Source organism: Diaphorina citri, unplaced genomic scaffold (assembly GCF_000475195.1).
Source record: "Diaphorina citri unplaced genomic scaffold, Diaci psyllid genome assembly version 1.1 scaffold164, whole genome shotgun sequence".
Lineage (NCBI taxonomy): Eukaryota > Metazoa > Arthropoda > Insecta > Hemiptera > Psyllidae > Diaphorina > Diaphorina citri.
Window position 1 is genome coordinate 131,356 of NW_007377601.1, and position 22,870 is coordinate 154,225.

A 22,870-nucleotide genomic window follows, 5' to 3' on the forward strand; every position below is an offset into this window, starting at 1 on the left:
TTGTCAGCTCCCATGGCGTAGTGGTCACTGCGCTCGCCTTGCACGCGGGAGACCCGGGTTCGATTCCCGGCGGGGTCAAGAAATTTGTATCATGCAAATGATTGATTCCGTGACTGGCCGTTACGGGGCCCACTCAGCCTCGTGAGGAAAATGAGTAGCTATGTAATATAAATGCGCATAGCGACCGGTGCCAGCATGGTAGGTAATTGGGAGCTGGATTATTGCGATATACTTACCTATGTATTTGGAAAAATCCTACAATGCTGCAGTGAGCACCAAAGTTGTGATATAGTAACACAAAGAAAGACATTTATTTTATTATTTATTTATTTATTATTTTCACTTTCCTTATCCTCAATTTCAGCAAAGTACAAGTATACTAGGTGTGTACTACTATATTTTAGTATTTTTTTCTCCCAAATATACGGAATGATATCCACAAACTAGCTACATATTTATATGGCCTAAAGTGAAAGCGGGGGAACAACGATCTCCTTATTCTTTTAACTAGCTAGCTAGCTAGCTTGCTTGCTTGCTTTAGCTTTAGCTAGCACCACTTGAAACTAACGTTTGACGATTGGTCAAGTAGCACTCACCCCCAAAATAGAGGTCAAACTAAAATCCATCACTCACCCTCAAATCGGGTAAAGTTGGCGAATCAATATTACACTTGTCTCAAAGTTAGGCCAACCACTCACGATCAGGTCTGATCAAGTATACCTGACACAAAGTTTTACACTTGTCTCAAAGTTAGGCCAACCACTCACGATCAGGTCTGATCAAGTATACCTGACACCATGAGCATACATACTATCAGGTAGACCTGATCAGGTGTACCAGTCGTCAGGTCTACCTGCTAGATAGTGGCTGGCCTTACCCCAACCCACCTTAGAGTAGAAAGCAATCAGGGGGGCAAGCCTAGCATGCAGCTACATATTACCTGAGGTGCAGGGGTAGGTGGGGGCTCCGACGTTTCCGAAGTGATGGAAGAGGAGCTCATCAGGGGACAAGCCTAGCATGCAGCTATTACCTGAGGTGCAGGGGTAGGTGGGGGTTCCGACGTTTCCGAAGTGATGGAAGAGGAGCTCGTCAATTTCCGCGGCGCTGGTCGCGGCTTAGTCGCAGCATTATTGACCGCAGTTGCATTAGTCGCGGCACTAGGCCTCGCGTTTGTCGCGTTGGTCGCGGGCGTGGTTGGCGACAGAGGGGAAGATGTTCGGAAGTTGGGTCGATGTGCCATATAGCTGTTGGGAGAGTAAGAGGAGCTCGTCAATTTCCGCGGCGCTGGTCGCGGCTTAGTCGCGGCATTATTGACCGCAGTTGCATTAGTCGCGGCACTAGGCCTCGTTGTCGCGTTGGTCGCGGGCGTGGTTGGCGACAGAGGGGAAGATGTTCGGAAGTTGGGTCGATGTGCCATATAGCTGTTGGGAGAGTAGGGGGAGGGGGACTTGGCGAAGTTGAGAGGAGGGCGGGCATCGAACCCGGGACTCGAGAGGGACACGGGACGCTCGGCTACAATGCGGACAAACCGTTCTAGACCGGTCAGCATGGACACTGCCTGGTCGTGACGTGCACCTTCTACATCTACACCGTTGATCTGGAGAAGAGAAGTAGAAGTGAATTGAATTGAATGGTTTATTGTTACTTTTAAGGTGTATCCACAGTCCACACATAGTCCACGGCCGTCGATTGATGGTCGATCGACGGCCGGTCGACTATGTTTGCACACACCTTTACAATGACTTAAGAATACCTACAGTAAAATATGTGTACTATTTTCAAAGAGAAATTCTATATACTCAAAAAATATAAAATTTTCTTAGACGTCAGGATTAGGAAGGAAAAACACCTTTATATACTCGAATATTGTAATTGTAATTTTTATTTGACATTTTAAGTATACATATTTTTCATATAGGTTAAATAAATTTCAAATTGAGTTTGCTGTTGGACTGGTCCTCCCTCAGTGACGCGAGAGATGAAGATCCCGTCATCTTCTCCCTTGAACGGAGTCGAACCTACACCCCCCGCTATGGAAATCCCGAGACCAGCCTGTGTCCGCTCGATGTGAATCTCTCGGTACTCGATTGCACTTAATCCGTCCGTTTCTGAAATCAAAGAGTCGGAAATTTAGATTTACGTATCTACCTGCAAACTGAAAGATAAGGTGTTCTTGATAGACATTGTGTTTGGCCTTTTGGTAATAGTTCAGAAGCCACGACAGTGAAAAATTGCTACAAAAAGGAGCCGTCATAAATGAGCAGTGACCAGTGTTATTAGGGGGTTAGGTCAGACACAAAAATAAGAGCTTTCTTTCTCTAATAAATATTAATAAAAAAAAGAGCTTTCTTTTTCATTGTAGTGACTTCTGATTAATTACCAGCCGTTTTTATTCTGATCACAATTATCAGTCCTAATATCAGTCTAATGTTAATCGAACCACCTTTATAAACTTTATATCCTTTCTCAAAATTATACGCATTCAGATAGATATAGCTTTCTCGCTGCTTCAATGGTTTTTCTACATACTTGACAGCTTAATACGAGTTCAATCTACGCTGAAAAACAAACTGATCAAGAATTGAGACGCATGTCTTTCTATTTTAATAGCTTATTGGAAAAGCAATTAAAATATCAATGAATCATTTACTGCTATAAGGTAAAGACGTAAAATTTTCAAAGTAAAAACAATAGTAGTCATTTAAACTCATGAATAAACCATAATATATGGCACTGAATAGCCATGCAAACATACGTAAAAACCCCACTATTGAAAACCCACATTCACTAGAGTTAATTACCTTTGGACCGATAGAACACGTTCTTAATGATCTTATTTCTACTGCGTGAATACATGATGTTGTGTCTCTAACAACGCACTGATAACAACTGAGTCTTACATCCTAGCTCCATGACATACTTAGCGCTCGAGATAAGAATGATCAACAAAGCCACAGGCAAAAAATAACATTAGCCCTGTCAAGTTAGATAAATTAAATTTAAATCCCCACTTAAGTAAATTAGAAAAATCAATGAAATTTTACCAACCAAGAGAAATTGAAGAAACATTCAGAAAGTCAACCAAAAAGATGGAAACAATGTATTTGGAGTTCAGAGGGGATAAAATGTTATTCGGACCCGGTATAAATATTAAAAATAGTTGATTAATTAGAAATTAATAGATCGGATGTAAAAAAACCCGTAAACCGTCAGTATATGTCGGGAAGAATGAGGCAGCGTTAGTGTCAGTAAAGTAAAATAACCAAAGAAAAAGAGAAGCCCTTTTCAGTAAATTTAATAAGGTTTACAAATCTGCAATTCATTTTGTAATATTTTGCAAGAAGAAAACCCAAAGCAATGTCAATAGCTAGTCCCAACAAAAGGCCCAATATTAAAGTTATAAAATGTTACGAAATCAAGTAGGTATTAGCTATTGATTTAAAAGCAATAAAGAATAACCCTATAATCTATAGGACCCGTAAGCAAGAAATACTGTAAGCAAATATCCAAGAAGCTAAAGAACTTTGTTCTGACTACTCTGAATTCAATAAGAACCTGATCCACTACAACTTTCTGTAAACGAACATTAGATACCTATGAGTTTCAAAGAAAACGAAACATATTTGAGGAATAAGTACCAACCTATGAGAAATATCAATGGAGAAAAAGAAAAACTAAAGGATAAATACATGCTCATGCAGATATAAATAACTAATTTAGAATACGTGCAAAAGTAAAGAAATTAATGTCCAGATTTCACAGTCGTTAATCAACTGCTGATATTACTGTCCATTTGTTTTAGTTTGTTAACTAGATGGTACATTTTCTGGTTACTTTAATTACCAAGCTGACTGTGAAATCGGGTATTAAAGCGTGCAATTAACAATTCAACCTCAAGAGAACCGGATTGTGTTCAATACTAAACCGACACCATATGAACTAGTCATAGCCATCCTTCACCAGTTTAGACAAATGATCAATCTGATGGTTGGTCTAGGCCTCATAGTATCCAATACAAAGGCAGCACTGTGTTGAGGATTAGTACAAGCCTCGTACTTACCTCAATGATAACTGGCGCAATTCTAGGCCTCATAGTATCCAATACAAAGGCAGCACTGTGTTGAGGATTAGTACAAGCCTCGTACTTACCTCAATGATAACTGGCGCAATATACTTGTTATCGGTTACTCTGGTAACGACAGTTTCAGTGAAAGTACTCTTAAATCATTTCCCAAAACGGTTCCCAAAAAAAATAGTAAAATTCATTGACACAGAGAAGTATCGAACCCGTAACTTCTCAACTGTACGTCGGCCGGTGCTAGAAGTTGCACCATTCGATTTGGCGTGAAATATTACCTAAGATAGACTATTCACATGCGAATGTATCAATGATTTATGAATAGCTCACTCACTTTTTACACGGCTCTATTGTCAAGCACTCAGCTATTTACGCTCAAGACGATTCTCATTCATGTTTACAATATGCCATTGCATCTTTCAGGTAAAATTTTTCCCCACTTCATCTTCCTCACCAATCCACAACACAAATATACATACATATTATGAAGTTATAAGTATACATATGTATATAAAGAATCTTCATATAATTCTTCATTGAAGATATAAGTACATTTATGAAGGTACGAGTGTTTGTGGGACGCTGCATTACTAATACGATCTTGGCTCGAATCCAATCAAGCATTGCTGTGAAAAACTCATTAGTATTCAACAGTCCTAGTAGTGGAGAAGTTAATTTATTGGATTGATAACAGAAGAGACTATGGTTCGATTTTCAGAAGCGGTATAAAATCTTTGTATCGGGGAAAGACCATTTGTAAGATTATATTCAAAGAAATTATTAATTTTCACTTTCCTTATCCTGTATTAAGGGAAGTAATTTATTTAGTTTAATTTTCAAGTTGTACTTTAAATCCTGACTTCAATTTGTCTCCATAAGAGCCCATGCTAAAATAAGCGTAGATTTGGACTTTAGCTCTACTAACGATGATCTGTGAAGAGTGCAGTTAGCGGTATAGGATAAGGAAGGTCGTGTGACGTTCACACATTTTATTACTCACCCTAGCGCCAGGAGGTAGTCTAGGAACTTCGCGGCACACATTGAGGATAAGCACAGCACCTGCGGCTCTCAAAAACTCTACAGCCGTGTAGTGGTCTGCTCCTAGCAGGGATCTACCATTCACTGCGAGCACTTTGTCACCCACCTGTGATCAAAGGGGGAAGGAGTAAGATCAGCATAGTCTTCTTATTTTCACTTTCAGTCAGCTCCCATGGCGTAGTGGTCACTGCGCTCGCCTTGCACGCGGGAGACCCGGGTTCGATTCCCGGCGGGGGCAGGGATCTGCCATTCACTGCGAGCACTTTGTCACCCACCTGTGATCAAAGGGGGAAGGAGTAAGATCAGCATAGTCTTCTTCTTATTTTCACTTTCCTTATCCTCAATATTTCAGCAAAGTACAAGTATACTAGGTGTGTACTACTATATTTTAGTATTTTTTTCTCTCCCAAATGTACGGAATGATATCCAAAAACTAGCTACATATTTATATGGCCTAAGGTGAAAGCGGGGGAACAATGATCTCTTTATTCTTTTAGCTTGCTTGCTTTAACTTTAGCTAGCACCCCTTGAAACTAACGTTTGACGATTGGTCAAGTAGCACTCACCCCCAAAATAGAGGTCAAACTAAAATCCATCACTCACCCTCAAATCGGCCAAATCCGCGGGTCCTCCCTCAGTGACGCGAGAAATGAAGATCCCGTCATCTTCTCCCTTGAACGGAGTCGAACCCACACCCCCCGCTATGGAAATCCCGAGACCAGCCTGTGTCCGCTCGATGTGAATCTCTCGGTACTCGATTGCACTTAGTCCGTCCGTTTCTGAAATCAAAGAGTCGGAAATTTAGATCTTATGTCTACCTGCAAGCTAAAAGTATTAAAGGTGTTCATGGTAGAAATTGGTTTTGGTATTTTGTATTCTGACCATGGTTTGGGTTAAGCTTCTACGAATCTACGGTTATCAGTCCTAATATCAGTCTAAAAGTCAATCGAACCACCTTTATTTACTTTATCCTTCCGCAAAAGATACGCATTCAGATGAATATAGCTTTCTCGCTGCTTCAATGGTTTTTCTACATACTTGACAGCTTAATACGGGTTCAATCTACGCTGAAAAACAAACTGATCAAGAATTGAGACGCATGTCTTACTATTTTAATTGCTTATTGGAAAAGCAATTAAAATATCAATGAATCATTCACTGCTATAAGGTAAAGACGTAAAATTTCCAAAGTAAAAACAATAGTATTCATTTAAACTCATGAATAAACCATAATATATGGCACTGGATAGCCATGCAAACGTACGTAAAAACCCCACTATTGAAAACCCACATTCACTAGAGTTAATTACCTTTGGACCGATAGAAAACGTTCTTAATGATCTTATTTCTACTGCGTGAATACATGATGTGTCTCTAACAACGCACTGATAACAACTGAGTCTTACATCCTAGCTCCATGACATACTTAGCGCTCGAGATAAGAATGATCAACAAAGCTCGACACCCCATATTTAGGTTTGTGTACCTCTCGGAAAACACATACTGGGGGGTTTGGAAGAAAAACTAGTTTTCGAGACTTTGTTGAACCACATTGGTGCTGATCCCCCGAGGCCAAAGTAAAAAGGATTGTCTTTCAATAATGAGAAAAATGGAACGCAAAAAATTCAAGATAAAGGGCCAATCTATCTTATTTATTATTTGCATTTATGAGATTTATTTATTGCTCTTCGTTCTCGGAACGGCTGGCTTTCTCCTATTTCATCTTCCTTTTCTCTTCGATTTCGGGACGATAAGACCTTAGCCGTTACAGCTCCCTCTATCAAACTTCTTCAAAAATAAATATGTAGTAATAATTTTTGCTCATAAAATGGAAAAGTTTTGGACCATTTCCGTTAACTGATACCTGACAGATTGTGTGATGTATACGCATTATTATTGTTGCCAAGATTTATCTTGGCTACGAACATGTCTGGCTACAAAATGGAAAGGAAAATATAAAGAAAAACATCCGAGCTCTTATGTCTGCTAGACTGTCTAGTGTTAGCAAATATTCTCGATATTTTAAAGAAAAGCGACACTATCTCTTGCTATCCAACTATGTATAACGGGATGCTAGAAAAATCCAAGTTTTTTGATACTCCCAGTATTCAATACCCAATAGTCTACCTCACATCATATCATCATGGGTGTATATAATAAGTTAATGAATGACAGGTTAGTCACACTATCAACCATAAGTTCCTGATAAAACCCCACGGCCTTTGCAGGAATGATAAAGTCTGTAGATAAAAATGTGAAATTACCACAGTATGAATTGCTAATTTAAAATGAATGATCATTGGGAACAACATGATGAATCAGAGGCAATTTACAGGTAACTTTTTTTCTCGTCATACAATCTTCTTCTTCTAGAAAAACATCCGAGCTCTTATGTCTGCTAGACTGTCTAGTGTTTAGCAAATATTGTCGATATTTTAAAGAAAAGCGACACTATCTCTTGCTATCCAACTATGTATATAAGGAGATGCTAGAAAAATCCAAGTTTTTTGATACTCCCAGTATTCAATACCCAATAGTCTGCCTCACATCATATCATCAAATCATAGGTGTATATAATAAGTTAATGAATGACAGGTTAGTCACACTATCAACCTTCTCTTTCCGATAAAACCCACGGCCTTTGCAGAAATGATAAAAGTTATCACCTATAGATAAAAATGTGAAATTACCACAGTATGAATTGCTATTTTAAAATGAATGATCATTGGGAACAACATGATGAATCAGAGGCAATTTACAGGTAACTTTTTTTCTCGTCATACAATCTTCTTCTTCTTTGCCTTTTCCGGTGTTTAGACGGGGTCGGCGTTTTTCGTCGGCCCTCAATCAGCCCTAGGGTGATTGCTTTTATGCTGACATTTAGTTTTAGCTACAAAATTTTACGATTGGATGATGCCCTTAACACTACACCTTTGTTATTTCTTTAGCAAGAGAAATTTCAGGCTGGTATGTACTTGGTTCGGACAATTTCTCTGGCCATCCAAAGGGGCAAATGCTCGAACATCATAAGCACGTTACCCTCTGGGAAGAATATGGGCGAAGTGTTTTACTTATTGAAATAAATACTAGAATATTACCACAATTGATATGGATATATGGACAGCATTAAGCAGAAACGAAGTGTTCTACTTATAGAAAATTAGGAATCAATACAAGAATGTTACTAACATTGATATGAATATATGGACAGCATTAAACAGAAAAGAACCATACATAAGGCATAGGTACTAGAATATTACTACCATTGTTATGGATAAATGGACAGCATTAAGCAGAAAAGAACCATACATAACCCAAGGTACTTTATGTATGGTTCTTTTCTGCTTAGTGCTGTCCAAATGTATGGTAAAGGCAAGATAACACTGATCAGGGTGTCTACCAAAATGGAAAAATAAAATTCCCTGACTTTTCCGGGTTTTCCAGTCCAATTTTTCAAAATTTCCAGTCTACTTTTCCAAGATTTTCTACCCTATTCCTCCCACTCCGCTGCAGCCGATTTTTTTTTTTTCCAAGCAATGTTCTCAGGCCTGTTAAATTTCTTGAGTCCTCCATTTGCACCATGAAATAACTGCGCCGCAAGCACAGAGGCAAAAAACTTCGACCCCTCCGGGAATGGAAGCCGGGACCTCCGGAGTGCAAGCCTAATGTGATAACCACTAGGCCGAGGAAGTTGACCTGAAATGACGAGGACAAAACGCCTTGCCTCCGTTGGGATTCGAACCCGCATCTTCCGGATTACAAGGACCTGAAAGGTGAATGCATTTAAAATTAAATAAAAAATGATATTTGTCGATGTTTCCATCATGCACTAAAAAAATACGGATACAAGGTTTTCATTTTCAGGTATCCATTATAGTGAAATGTTAGTTAGAAAAGAGATTACTTTCAAATTAAAGAATTAAACTGGAAAATTCTAGTCACCCACATGAAATTTTAAATTGCATGAGAAATGTAGAGCTTTGACAAATTTTGCACTTGCTTGCTTACTTACTTGCCTGCTTTAGTTTTTACGGTGGATTCAAAATTGCTGATTTGGACTACAGTTTGAATCAAAATTTAAGGAGCACTTACTTAATTGAAAGAACAAAAAAAAAAATCAGTTTCAAATCAGCAACTCACGAACCCTGTTAAAATCACACTTTGGTTTGTCTTGCATGTACTAATCAATATCTAAACCTACTCGGTATTTCACTTTGCAAAGAATACCAGTAATAAAACATGTGATTTATGTTTGTTTGAGTTATTCAGCTGTGTTTTCTTTGAGTCTATGAAAAACTCCGCTTATAAAAACCTATGAAACTGGTAGAATAGACTATCGTTTCTAATCTAGTCTTACCCAATTTAAGCGCTCCCGGTACTGTGGACAGTTGGACACCAAGCTTAATGGTGCTCTGCAAAATGTGCTTATGTCGTAAAATGGAACTGCTGTGTTCACCAACTCTTTAATGACTGTCGTATATCACACCTGATACCGGATGATTTGTTAACCATCGCATACTTATGTACATACCGTTCAAGCTCGAAAGACTTCGAGCCAATTTTGGTCTTCTAGTGTAAAGGCTAAAACGAACCATGCCGGTTAGTTTTAGCCAAGTGGCAATGCTTATAAGGGAGAGCTTTCTACACACGCTGCTTAAATGTCATTCATTCGTTCCTTTATTTAGTAACAATGAGACATTGGTCTTTACAGGTCTGTGTCGTAGCATGCCTATCCCGTTAGACGGGTGAAGAGAGACACAATACAGACCAGAATCTTCATGACAAGCAAGGACGCTACCTTTGATTTTAAAAGTTATTGCATATTACTCTGGGGTCTGTGTCGTAGCATGCCTATCCCGTAGTATGACCCTCTTCAGATGGGTGAAGAGAGACACAATACAGATCAGAATCTTCATGACAAGCAAGGACGCTACCTTTGATTTTAAAAGTTATTGCATATTACTCTGTAGAATTTGTGCTTAAATGCTTCAGTTTGATAGTTGTGCTTTGCTTTCGTAGTGTTTTGTCTCAAATGCCAAGTATTACCTTCAAATTCGAATTCATCCCTTATCCAAGTTTTGCCGCTTATGATATTAATCAGCAAATGCCAATCAAGTGGGAATAAGTTCAATTTAGTTTAATTTTTCTCAAATATTTTTGTAATGATACTATTTCCTCGAATTCATCCCTTATCCAAGTTTTGCCGCTTAATAATACCAAATGATATTAATCAGCAAATGCCAATCAAGTGGGAATAAGTTCAATTTAGTTTAATTTTTCTCAAATATTTTTGTAATGATACTATTTCCATCCATCGATAATTTTATATTAACTTTACAAATATATATATTTTTTTAATAATTTCAATACTTAGTGTCCTGATTGTTTTTAATAGTTCAAGTTTTGTTTTCATATACCTATGTACACTTAATACAGATTTTTCTTCCATATTTTGTAAGTACCCGCTTGTGCCATTTTACTCAATTTCCTCTTTTATATTTTCCTTTTTTTCTATATTTTGTAAATGATGTTCTTCGATTTTCTTGAAATTCTTTGCATGTAGAGTTAAATATTTTTTCTCCGTTTTCACCATACTTTCAAAATTGTATTATAGCTGTTCTATTATAGCTTACATTCAAATAATTATCATACATATAGTTTTTTGTCGATCCGAAACAATTTCTGAGGACTCTTTTAAGCAGTTAGTTATTGCCATATCAAAATAATGGTTTAGCTAAGAAGTTACCTAATAATGATATGGTCCAATATCCGTAAACTTGAAGGTTTTACTCTGATCATTTCAATTCAAATTACCAAGTCCATGTTAACTAGCGTGAATGGAGTGTGTGGCTATTCTATCCCACCAACAGGAAGCATATTTTGGTTTTGTTTGGTTTGCAGACGCCTCCCGTCCAAGAAGTCAATGCCACGTAACGCCAACTGCCACTAATAGGACACACATGAAAGAAAACTATTCTTGGTGCTAAATTGTGTTCCACGTTTCACTTAGACTTTTGTTCAGTATTACTAGCAAAATCCAATCAGCTTGAATCCTACTTCCTAGAAGCAATGCTGTATGGATCAACACTAATCCGAGAAAAGTTAGAGCATTCCACTTGGAAATTTGTTTGGGCAAATTCCTACATTAGATGTGATTAAACTATCAGATTGAGAAACTCAGCAGAAGGAGTGCTTCTAGATGAAGAAATGTCATCAAAGGATTTCGAGATATTATCCAGATCTTCAAGTCTTGTTCATGATGTCTTCTTCAATACTGAATAGCAGAAGGACTACTAACTAGTATGGAATTGTCAACTATCTGATGTACCACAGAATTCTCTATGAGAATGCTCTGGAGAGCCACCTAATGTCCACAGTACCGGGAGCGCTTAAGTTGGGTAAGACTAGATTAGATACGATAGTCTATTCTACCAGTTTCATAGGTTTTTATAAGCGGAGTTTTTCATAGACTCAAAGAAAACACAGCTGAATAACTCAAACAAACATAAATCACACGTTTTATTACAGGTATTCTTTGCAAAGTGAAATACCGAGCCGGTTTAGATATTGATTAGTACATGCAAGACAAACCAAAGTGTAATTTTAACAGGGTTCGTGAGTTGCTGATTTGAAACTGATTTTTTTTTTTTGTTCTTTCAATTAAGTGCTCCTTAAATTTTGATTCAAACTGTGGTCCAAATCAGCAATTTTGAATCCACCGTAAAAACTAAAGCAGGCAAGTAAGTAAGCAAGCAAGTGCAAAATTTGTCAAAGCTCTACATTTTTTCGTCTGTCTACAATACTCTTCAAAGGACAAGGATGTCTGAGTTGCTTGACAGGGGTTGATCTCGGCTGTAGTCAAGAGCTGATGTTTAGGATGTGGATAGTCACAGTGATAATGTTGAGGTGTGGGAGGCACAGGTGTTAGTATCATTGGATTGTGTTGTTGTAACACAGGATAGAAGTAAGGAGATACAAAAGTAACAGGAGGCTGGTACTGCACAGCAGCAGGTATAGCTCATGTGGGTGACTAGAATTTTGGAGTTTAATTATTTAATTTCAAAGTAATCTCTTTTCTAATTAACATTTCACTATAATGAATACCCGAAAATGAAAACCTTGTATCCGTATTTTTTTAGTGCATGATGGAAACATCGACAAATATCAATTTCCATTTAATTTTAACTGCATTCATCAATGCAGCTTAATCAGCTCTTATAATCGAAACAGTAAATACACTATTAAAATACGAGGTTTCATTTTCAGGTGTATGGATTGTCAATTTACCATGTTTTATTTCAAACAGGGTACTAACTATTTCGAACCATGCATCTACTCTAATGAGTGTCACTATTAATCACTTGATGGGTGACTACAAGGGTGACCCTCACTGGTTTGAGATATAGCCTGCACTATTTGCAAAGATAATCCTGAGGGGTGATCGTATGGCAGGTTTCACACTTACCGGACTTCGCTCAGGGGGAGGGGTTTGAGGGGCGAGGGTATGTTTGCTCATTATTCAACAAGGGTGACCCTCAATGGTTTGAGATATAGCCTGCACTATTTGCAAAGATAATACTGAGGGGTGATCGTATGGCAGGTTTCACACTTACCGGACTTCGCTCAGGGGGAGGGGTTTGAGGGGCGAGGGTATGTTTGCTCATTACCACTGTGGTCGTCTTGATGCTTTCACCGGTCGACTTTTGACCGCCCGGAGATTTAGGAGGAATGGAAACGTTGTCCTTGGTGCCTAAAGCTAATTGTTCTGCAGCTTTCACCACGTCTAGGACCTGTATTACAAATCATTTTATTATTTTATTTCATTTTTCAGGTCGCGGGTTCGATTCTCGCCCGGGGCGGATTTTATCCTGAACGGATAATCTTTGTTCTCGGCTGGCTTTCTACTATCCTGTTTTCCTTCTCTCTTCGATTTCGGGGCGATAGACTTTAGCAGCTATGAATCCCCTCTATCAAACCTCCTTAAACATGATAATAAATAAACAGGGTGTTGCATTATTGTTTGCCAACCCGGAAGTGGGTTATTGTACAGGACAAAGCTTACAAAGAGGCCCCAAATAAAATGTACAATACACAGTTTCCATCTAGGAAATAATGCCTCATTATTTTGTGCTTAACAATAGGCCCCTGCCAAAATCAACAAGAAATTATTTTAGGGAGTTAGTCTAGTGATGTTCTTATGTTCATTGCAACGGCAGATTGTTGTACCGTATCATGATTTCTCTCTTTATCCAATTTTGGCTTAAATTCTCTATTGTTGTTCCAATCAAGATTCACTTACCATTTCGGGTGTGGACTTCTCTCTCACTTCATCCAATTCGAGGTTCTCTTTCCGTTCTTCTTGTTCCTCTTTCTCCCACTCCACCAATTCTTTCTTCATCTCTTCCTCCTGGAAACAAAAATCATTAAACATGTTTATAACAGTGAAACACAATAAATAAGAGAAAATGTGCATTTAATTGAAGGTACTTGAAAATTACTGAAAAACTTGCCATGGAATTTGAAAAATTTGCCGATGTTCTCTACCTCCTAACCCTTAGAGCTCCATTATTATGTCAAATTCTCAAATAAATAAGGATAGAATTCCACGCCTCGGCTGGGATCGAACCCACGCCCACTTGTTTGCCAGACGAGCTGACCACTACGCCACGGAGGCAGGTTTCTTTCATTTTGTGTCAGGGTTCTCCTGAACGAGCTAATCCACCCAACCAATTCTTACCTGTTTAAACACATCGGTGTCCAAATCCTCACGATCCAAACCTTCTTTTAAGTGTCAGGGTTCTCCTGAACGAGCTAATCCACCCAACCAATTCTTACCTGTTTAAACACATCGGTGTCCAAATCCTCGCGATCCAAACTGGACATACTCTGCGTCACGGACCGACTGCCCTCACTTGTACTCGCTCTCCTTTCTATATCCCCACGCTCGAAACCCTTGCATACGGTGAGCGATATTTGATGTCCTGAGTAGCGCAGTGTATTGACAGCCTCCTGATGAGATGCGCCTAGCAAGGACATACCGTTCACTTCAAGTAGACGCATGCCCACCTGGAAAAAATCAAAGATCATGAATTAGTCCTTTATGTTCCGTTAACTCTCCAGCTTAGTCTGGCTGGGGGACTTTAAACAGGGAGCATAAAATCAAAGATCATGAATTAGTCCTTTATGTTCCGTTAACTCTCCAGCTTAGTCTGGCTGGGGGACTTTAAACAGGGAGCATAACAGCCTGAAATTTCCCTCGCTAAAGAATTAGCAAAGATTGAGTGCGAAGGGCATCTACTCGTACTCTTTATTGGTTATAATCATGCACAAAATACAATAATTACAAACAAAGGGCCATTCAACCCTTACTGCCATTCAACCCTAACTTTCGACACTTACCTTGAGTCTACCGTCCCTTTTAGCAGCCCCACCGGAGTTGATCTTGGTAATGAACACTCCCTCATCATTCTTGTCCAGTGGGTTACCGCGCTGTCCTCTCAAGCCACCCTTGATATGCATACCCAGCTTCTCTCCTTCCTGACGAATCAGGGTGATTTCCTGTGGAAACAAAAGGACCGAACAGTCAGTACAGAAAGTTGGGTAGTGGGGGAAAATTAAATAGCTTTAACTTTAAAAGGAAAGTCAAAATAACCAATGCGAACCTATTAAAATACATAAATGTCGGAAAAAGACTGTAAAGCTGTGTTCACACATAGTTGATTGACCCCATCGATTGTGAAGAGGTGAATCTGTTCTAGAGGCAGTGTACGGTTTCAGTCGACGTCGGTCGACCATCGATTGACGGTTGATCGACGGCGTCGACTATGTGTGGACACAGCTTTAGAGGACCTTCTACTCCAGAGCGTAAGCGCCCTTCAACTAGTATTCATGTCATTCAAGGGAAATGTTGGAGAGGGAACACATAAATTAAAAGATGATCTGATGATCCAAGTATCTATTTGTAAAAAGACGCCTCCAGAGCATTCTCATAGAGAATTCTGTGGTACATCAGATAGTTGACAATTCCATACTAGTTAGTAGTCCTTCTGCTATTCAGTATTGAAGAAGACATCATGAACAAGACTTGAAGATCTGGATAATATCTCGAAATCCTTTGATGACATTTCTTCATCTAGAAGCACTCCTTCTGCTGAGTTTCTCAATCTGATAGTTTAATCACATTTAATATAGGAATTTGCCCAAACAAAGTTCCAAGTGGAATGCTCTAACTTTTCTCGGATTAGTGTTGATCCATACAGCATTGCTTCTAGGAAGTAGGATTCAAGCTGATTGGATTAGCCATTCAACCCTGACTTTCGACACTTACCTTCAGTCTACCGTCCCGTTTAGCTGCCCCTCCGGAGTTGATCTTGGTAATGAACACTCCCTCATCATTCTTGTCCAATGGGTTACCGCGCTGTCCTCTCAAACCACCCTTGATATGCATGCCCAGCTTCTCTCCTTCCTGACGAATCAGGGTGATTTCCTGTGGGAACAGAAGGACCGAACAGTCAGTACAGAAAGTTGGGTAGTGGGGAAAATTAAATAGCTTTAACTTTAAAAGGAAAGTCAAAACAACCAATGCGAACCTAATAACACACAATGTCGGAAAAAGACTGTAAAGCTGTGTTCACACATAGTTGATTGACCCAGTCGATTGTGAAGAGGTGAATCTGATGTAGAGGCAGTGTACGGTTTCAGTCGACGTCGGTCGACCATCGATTGACGGTTGATCGACGGCGTCGACTATGTGTGGACACAGCTTTAGAAGACCTTCTACTCCAGAGCGTAAGCGCCCTTCAACTAGTGTTCATGTCATTCAAGGGAAATGTTGGAGAGGGAACACATAAATTAAAAGATGATCTGATGATCCAAGTATCTATTTGTAAAAAGACGCATTTTTCACGCCTTCAAAAAACGAAAATATAAGAAATAAAATGGGAAATAAATTCTACTGGGGAATTTCTGTATTGTGAGAGGTTGACAACATCAAAAACATGTAGAAGGGGTTAGACTTTCATGCCAAATATCAAACGCAATTACGCAATAGAAATAGTGCAGGAGGTGTTAAAATAAGTGCCTGAGTAAAATTTTACCTAATAGTCTCAGTAACTTTAACCCATGTAAAATAAGCTCCAAATGTTTATAATATAAATAGAGAGAGAAACAATCAATAACAATTTATTGATGAGCTGCTTGGGATGCCAGATGACACAGCATATTACTCTAACAGAATTCTTACATTAAAATCAGATAGGTAAGTATTTTATATTGAAAACTTATGGATCAAAGAATTTCTATTGGATGGGGGTCATGCGTTCAATACAGGGTCCTGCACTAAAAATCATGACAACCTACAGGGTACTATAGACAAAATTTGTTTTATGAATGGTACAAAAGAACCATACGTTATCTTACCAAGGGATCGAGCACAACCACTCTTAGCTGCATCCAATGAAAAAAACCATTACAACGCAAAACACTACATCAAGGTTCTGATCACTCGAAACGAATACTAACACTTTTGTTAAATGTGATTTATGGCAATATGATTTTAAAAGACTTTTGTACCCCCCGAGTCTGGAGCCTCATATTAATCTTCTATTTAACATTTGAACTTTTTTCAACTTTTTTCTACTCTTTAGATGGGGAGAATACTCTTCTCTGAATAGTAAATAAAAAAGTGCCAGTATCAGCTACAAGTTAGGATTAAGAAGATAGAAACTTACCTGGAATCCTTCGGGATGAGGATCGTGCTGTATCTTGAGGAGGATCTCCGGACAGGGTTCTAGCAGGGCCAGGACAGCCTCCTCATGCGTTACTTTGCTCACGTCTCGTCCATTGACGGCAAGTATTCTGTCTCCCATACGTAGCTTGCCGGACAGGGCGGCAACACCGCCGGGGACAATCTGTGGAAATGAGTCAAGATGTTAAAAACAACAAACAAATAAACCTATCTTCTGGTTGTTACCTACCAAACCATTTTTTAAAGAGATTAGATAGAGGGAACTGTATCTGCTAGGGTCTTATCGTCCCGAAATCGAAGAGAGAAGGAAGACAGGATAGGAGAAAGAAGAGAGAACCCTTTGAAGAACTGCCAACTAACGAGGCTGGTTAGGGTTAGCTATTCTCCTCCCTGTTTATAGTCCCACAACTTGACGCTAGTCTACTCTCTGGTTTCCTGAAACCTAAAATCTATATCTACTCAAATTGTTCTACTTACATGGGAAATGAATATACCCGGCTTGTGTTGTCCGAATGGAATGCAGGAATGGTCTGTACCTCCGATGATGCTGAAACCTAAGGGTCCTGACTTAGGTAGCACAACATCCTGCAAGAACAAACTCAAGTGTTACCGAATATGTTGAAGAAATTAAAAACCAACAATAGAATGCGTGTACACGATACGATTTTTCTTACGATCCGACTGTACGATAAATTCTTCTTAAAGACACAAAACTTTGTTAAACTTTCGTACTGTGTATACCGGACAAAACTGTGTGATTTATTGTTCAGTCTGATAGTAAGAAAAATCGTACCTATCGTGTAAATATGTACATATATACCAGGTTGTGGTTATGTACTGGGCTACTGGGTTAGGCTATGTTTGGATCGATTTTTTTGACGTTTATATTTAAGTCCTAGCATAACCTAACCCAGTGCATAACCACAACCTTGCATACGTAATTATTGTCAAAGGTATGTAGAACTTTTGAGAGAATGGTTAAAGTGCGTGTAGTTTTATTAGAAAGCAGAACCCAGTGCTAGGTCAAACTGGTGAGTTTTTAGCTATCCTTGGTAATAAAATAATATTACATAAGACTTAGGCTAATGCTCGGGTAATAGTTATGAAGCGATAGATTAGTATGTCAATATGTAAGTACTAAATACCTAAATAAACAATAATTAAAATGTATTAATTACTATTTACGGTATTAAATGTTCAACTAAAATACATATATGGTCAACATCATTTAAGAGGATAGAAATAGGAGTGAGACAGAGATAGAGGAGCAAAAAGGAAAGAAAAATACATTTTCTAAATTTGCTTAAAAAACTAAACAAAAAAGAGAAAATAATTAAGAAGACATTCGGTTTTGAGATTCCAACAAGGAAACATTGAAATTTTTTTTTTTATCCGTGTTTATCTTGTTAATCCCATTTTCTTTTCCAAATTAAATTACATAAAAACAATTTAGTAGTGTTGTAGTTTTATCTTTGTTAAACTTTCGTACTGTGTATACCGGACAAAACTGTGTGATTTATTGTTCAGTCTGATAGTAAGAAAAATCGTACCTATCGTGTAAATATGTACATATATACCAGGTTGTGGTTATGTACTGGGCTACTGGGTTAGGCTATGTTTGGATCGATTTTTTTGACGTTTATATTTAAGTCCTAGCATAACCTAACCCAGTGCATAACCACAACCTTGCATACGTAATTATTGTCAAAGGTATGTAGAACTTTTGAGAGAATGGTTAAAGTGCGTGTAGTTTTATTAGAAAGCAGAACCCAGTGCTAGGTCAAACTGGTGAGTTTTTAGCTATCCTTGGTAATAAAATAATATTACATAAGACTTAGGCTAATGCTCGGGTAATAGTTATGAAGCGATAGATTAGTATGTCAATATGTAAGTACTAAGTACCTAAATTAAAAAATATAAAATTTTCTTAGACGTCAGGATTAGGAAGGAAAAACACCTTTGTATACTCGTATATGTTACTCATCAGATAAATAGGTAAATGAATGAAAATGAAACTTTTCTAAAACTACGGATCACCTAGTTTATAAGTGAATAATAAAGTAATTATAAATACACGTAAAGGGATACATGCAACTTACAGACACAATGCGATCTCCGACTTGAAGCTTTCCATCTCTCTCTGCCGCTCCTCCTTCTGTGATTCTTGATATGAATATAGTCTGCGGAAAACAAATACAAGCCGCACATAAGTTACACAACTCCACATTACAACAATGTTACGAGTTGACCGTTATAAAACTAATAATTTAAATAAAAATAAAAAAATCTGAATTTTTGACCTTTTGAAAATAGTTTCTTACCGTTTTGCCTTTAGAATTGGATTTTTCAAGACTGTTGAGTAAAAATCGACCTTTCATTCAAATATTTTACCCAAATACATATCTTCTATGAAGGACTAAAGCAGTGATTCCCTTATTGGGACCCGGCCGTGACGAACTTTAAGGAGTTCTCCGAGAAAACCACATAAAATACAGTAAAGGGGCCGCGGAGCGTTCACACTTAAAGAAAAGGGGCAGCGTAGAAAAAAGTTTGGAAACCGCTGGCCCAAGTATACTTTTTCTCCTTTTAGGCGCTGTAACACTACGGACAGTAGGTCGTTCGCGCCGAAAAAGCATACTTACATCAGTATTAGAGCCAGACTAAGAAAAACATCCGAGCTCTTATGTCTGCTAGACTGTCTAGTGTTTAGCAAATATTCTCGATATTTTAAAGAAAAGCGACACTATCTCTTCGACACAGCGACGCTATCCAACTATGTATAACGAGATGCTAGAAAAATCCAAGTTTTTTGATACTCCCAGTATTCAATACCCAATAGTCTACATCACATCATATCATCATAGGTGTATATAATAAGTTAATGAATGACAGGTTAGTCACACTATCAACCATAAGTTCCTGATAAAACCCCACGGCCTTTGCAGAAATGATAAAGTTATCACCTGTAGCCTGTAGATAAAAATGTGAAATTACCACAGTATGAATTGCTATTTTAAAATGAGTGATCATTGGGAACAACATGATGAATCAGAGGCAATTTACAGGTAATTTCTTTTCTCGTCATACAATCTTTTTGTCTTCTTCTTCTTCTCCTTTGCCGGTGTTTAGACGGGGTCGGCGTTTTTCGTCGGCCCTCAATCAGCCCTAGGGTGATCGCTTTTGAAGCATTTAGTTTTGGCTACAACATTTTGCGAGTTGTTGATGCCCTCAACACTCAGCCTTTGCTAATTCTTTAGCAAGGGAAATTTCAGGCTGGCATGTACCTAACTATGTACTTGGTTCAGACAATTTCTCTGGCCATCTAAAGGGGCAATTACTCGAGCATCATGAGCACGTTACCCTCTGGGAAGTATATGGACGAAGTGTTTTATTTATTGAAATAAATACTAGAATATTACCACAATTGATATGGATATATGGACAGCATTAAGCAGAAAAGAACCAAATAAGGCAAGGCCCCTTGTGGATGGTTCTTGTCTGTTTATTGCTGTACACATGTATGGTAAAGGCAAGATAACACTGATGACTGAAGAAGCACACTCACCATTATGAGAGGTTGTCAGATCCCCCTCCCTCACACTCTCAGGTGGCGTAGGGTAGGTTAGAGGCAGCCCCACCGTGTTGATTTCTCCCGTACCAACCGGCACTGGTGATGGGGAAGTTTCTGGGTCTGCTATATTCTCTTCGATAGGTTTGGGTTTCATTGCCTGGGGAAGAACAAAACATGAATATGTGAAAATGGAACAAGTATTCAACATTGAAAATGGAATGCCATGTCAAGTAGTACAAGTACTTGCTACTGGATCTGAGCGCACGGCATTGCGTCAGGCCATGTTCCAATAAGCACACCTGGGTGTCTTTACACGAACTTTTTCAGCAGGATTTTCCCGCCTTCATAGATCTCGCCATTATTAAAAGGCCAAACTTTCTGAAAAGTTTTTGTAGGGAGGAACAATATTTTTTTTTTTTTTTCAAGAGGTTTGACAGAGGGAATTGTAACTGCTATGGTCTTATCGTCCCGAAATCGAATGAAGAACACTCACCATTATGTGAGGTCGTCAGATCCCCCTCCCTCACACTCTCAGGTGGCGTAGGGTAGGTTAGAGGCAGCCCCACCGTGTTGATTTCTCCCGTACCAACCGGCACTGGTGATGGGGAAGTTTCTGGGTCTGCTATATTCTCTTCGATAGGTTTGGGTTTCATTGCCTGGGGAAGAACAAAACATGAATATGTGAAAATGGAACAAGTATTCAACATTGAAAACGGAATGCCATGAGAAGTAGTACAAGTACTCGCTATTGGATCTGAGCGCACGGCAGTGCGTCAGGCCATGTTCCAATAAGCACACCTGGGTATCTTTACACGAACTTTTTCAGCAGGGTTTTCCCTCCTTCATAGATCTCGCCATCATTAAAAGGCCAAACTTTCTGAAAAGTTTTTGTAGGGAGGAACATTTTTTTTTTTTTTTTAAGAGGTTTGACAGAGGGGATTGTAACAGCTATGGTCTTATCGTCCCGAAATCGAAGAGAGAAGGAAGACAGGATAGGAGAAAGCCAGCCGTTCCGAGAACGAACATTATCCCATCAGGATAAAATCCACCCCGGGCGGGAATCGAACCCGCGGCCTAGCGCTTACAAGGCAGACGCACTACCAACTAAGCTAACTAGGCTGGCAAACAATAAATTAAAAGAAACTGCTCTAAGAAATTTCCCTCCTTCATAGATCGGGTTCGTCTACTTCATCTTTACACTCAAAGTGTAACCTTGCTGATCGCGAAGGGCCAAACTTTCTGAAAAGTTTTTGTAGGGAGGAACAATAAAGTAAAAGAAACTGCTCTAAGAAAAACAGTGAAAAGGCACAAGTCACACGACAGAACGTGAGCTAAAATAAATAAAATGAAGAAGCACCATGCAAAACAAGTAAATATTGACTCAAATAAAAAAGGGGTTAATAAATAATATACCTATAATATTAGTACATAAAGAACAAATCACATGTGAAACGGGCAAAACAAAGAAAAGTAATGAAAGACACACACAAAATCAACAACATCAAGAAGTAAAAGAACTTATATCTGACAAGAATAAGTTGACTTCTATTGGATTCTTTTCTTAGTTCTTACTCAATTGAAATGTCAATCAATCTAAATTTAGATTTTTTCTCCATCACCAGTGGACTTTTGGCTTAAGCTCGTGGTTGAACAACTAAGGTAAGGACTTTTCAGTCCCATCAAAGCAAAGGTAAACTAATATCAAGAAGTAAAAGAACTTATATCTGACAAGAATAAGTTGACTTCTATTGGTTTCTTTTCTTAGTGCTTACTCAATTGAAATGTCAATCAATCTACATTTAGATTTTTTCTCCATCACCAGTGGACTTTTGGTTTAACCTCGTGGTTGAACAACTAAGGTAAGGACTTTTCAGTCCCATCAAAGCAAAGGTAAACTAATTAGGGACAAAACAAAATACAACACAGGGGCATGCAATGCAAATACTGGCATAACACAAATCACAGCTATACTCAAAAGCAAAGAAATTGGCACAGGTCAACTGTTCCTGTGTTTCTTGCCCGATCTTACTACAGAGTTTTCAGTTACATACTCCAGAGCTTAGAAATACTCGGTATATCAAATGGGTGATGTCAAAGAAAACCCTTGACACTATGTTATCGACATTCTCAGTGGTAAGACCGCTCATTGGTGGGAGCTAAACACAAGACACACAAAACACACAACTAGCAAGCACTACAAAGGTACTAACATTGGCCAATATTTCCGCCACTTTGCTGGGCGCCACCCCGCTGGAATTGATTCGCTTGTTCTTCAAATGGTGCGGCGTATCTCTCCGATGTAGACGGAGCCCTTCACTACTGGGGGGCTCCGTCACATCTTCATCAAACCCGACGTGCCTTTCCTGGAGAAGCGAGGGGGGTGTGGAAGAACAGAGATTGTAAAATGATCGATTAGAAGCGAGGGGGGTATGGGAGA

General features: G+C 38.8%; 1 protein-coding gene across 1 annotated transcript in view; it reads right to left on the bottom strand.

The window, feature by feature from the left end:
* Positions 1 to 22,870, bottom strand: part of LOC103505322 (protein lap4) — a gene marked incomplete at its 5' end in the record, with an annotated part of 90,571 nt that overhangs the window by 18,043 nt on the left and 49,658 nt on the right. The window contains 4 exons of the mRNA XM_026820647.1: positions 5,079 to 5,222; positions 5,720 to 5,895; positions 20,927 to 21,089; positions 22,644 to 22,796. Of these exons, the coding sequence (XP_026676448.1) occupies positions 5,079 to 5,222; positions 5,720 to 5,895; positions 20,927 to 21,089; positions 22,644 to 22,796 (636 nt within the window). The remainder of the gene's footprint in view (positions 1 to 5,078; positions 5,223 to 5,719; positions 5,896 to 20,926; positions 21,090 to 22,643; positions 22,797 to 22,870) is intronic.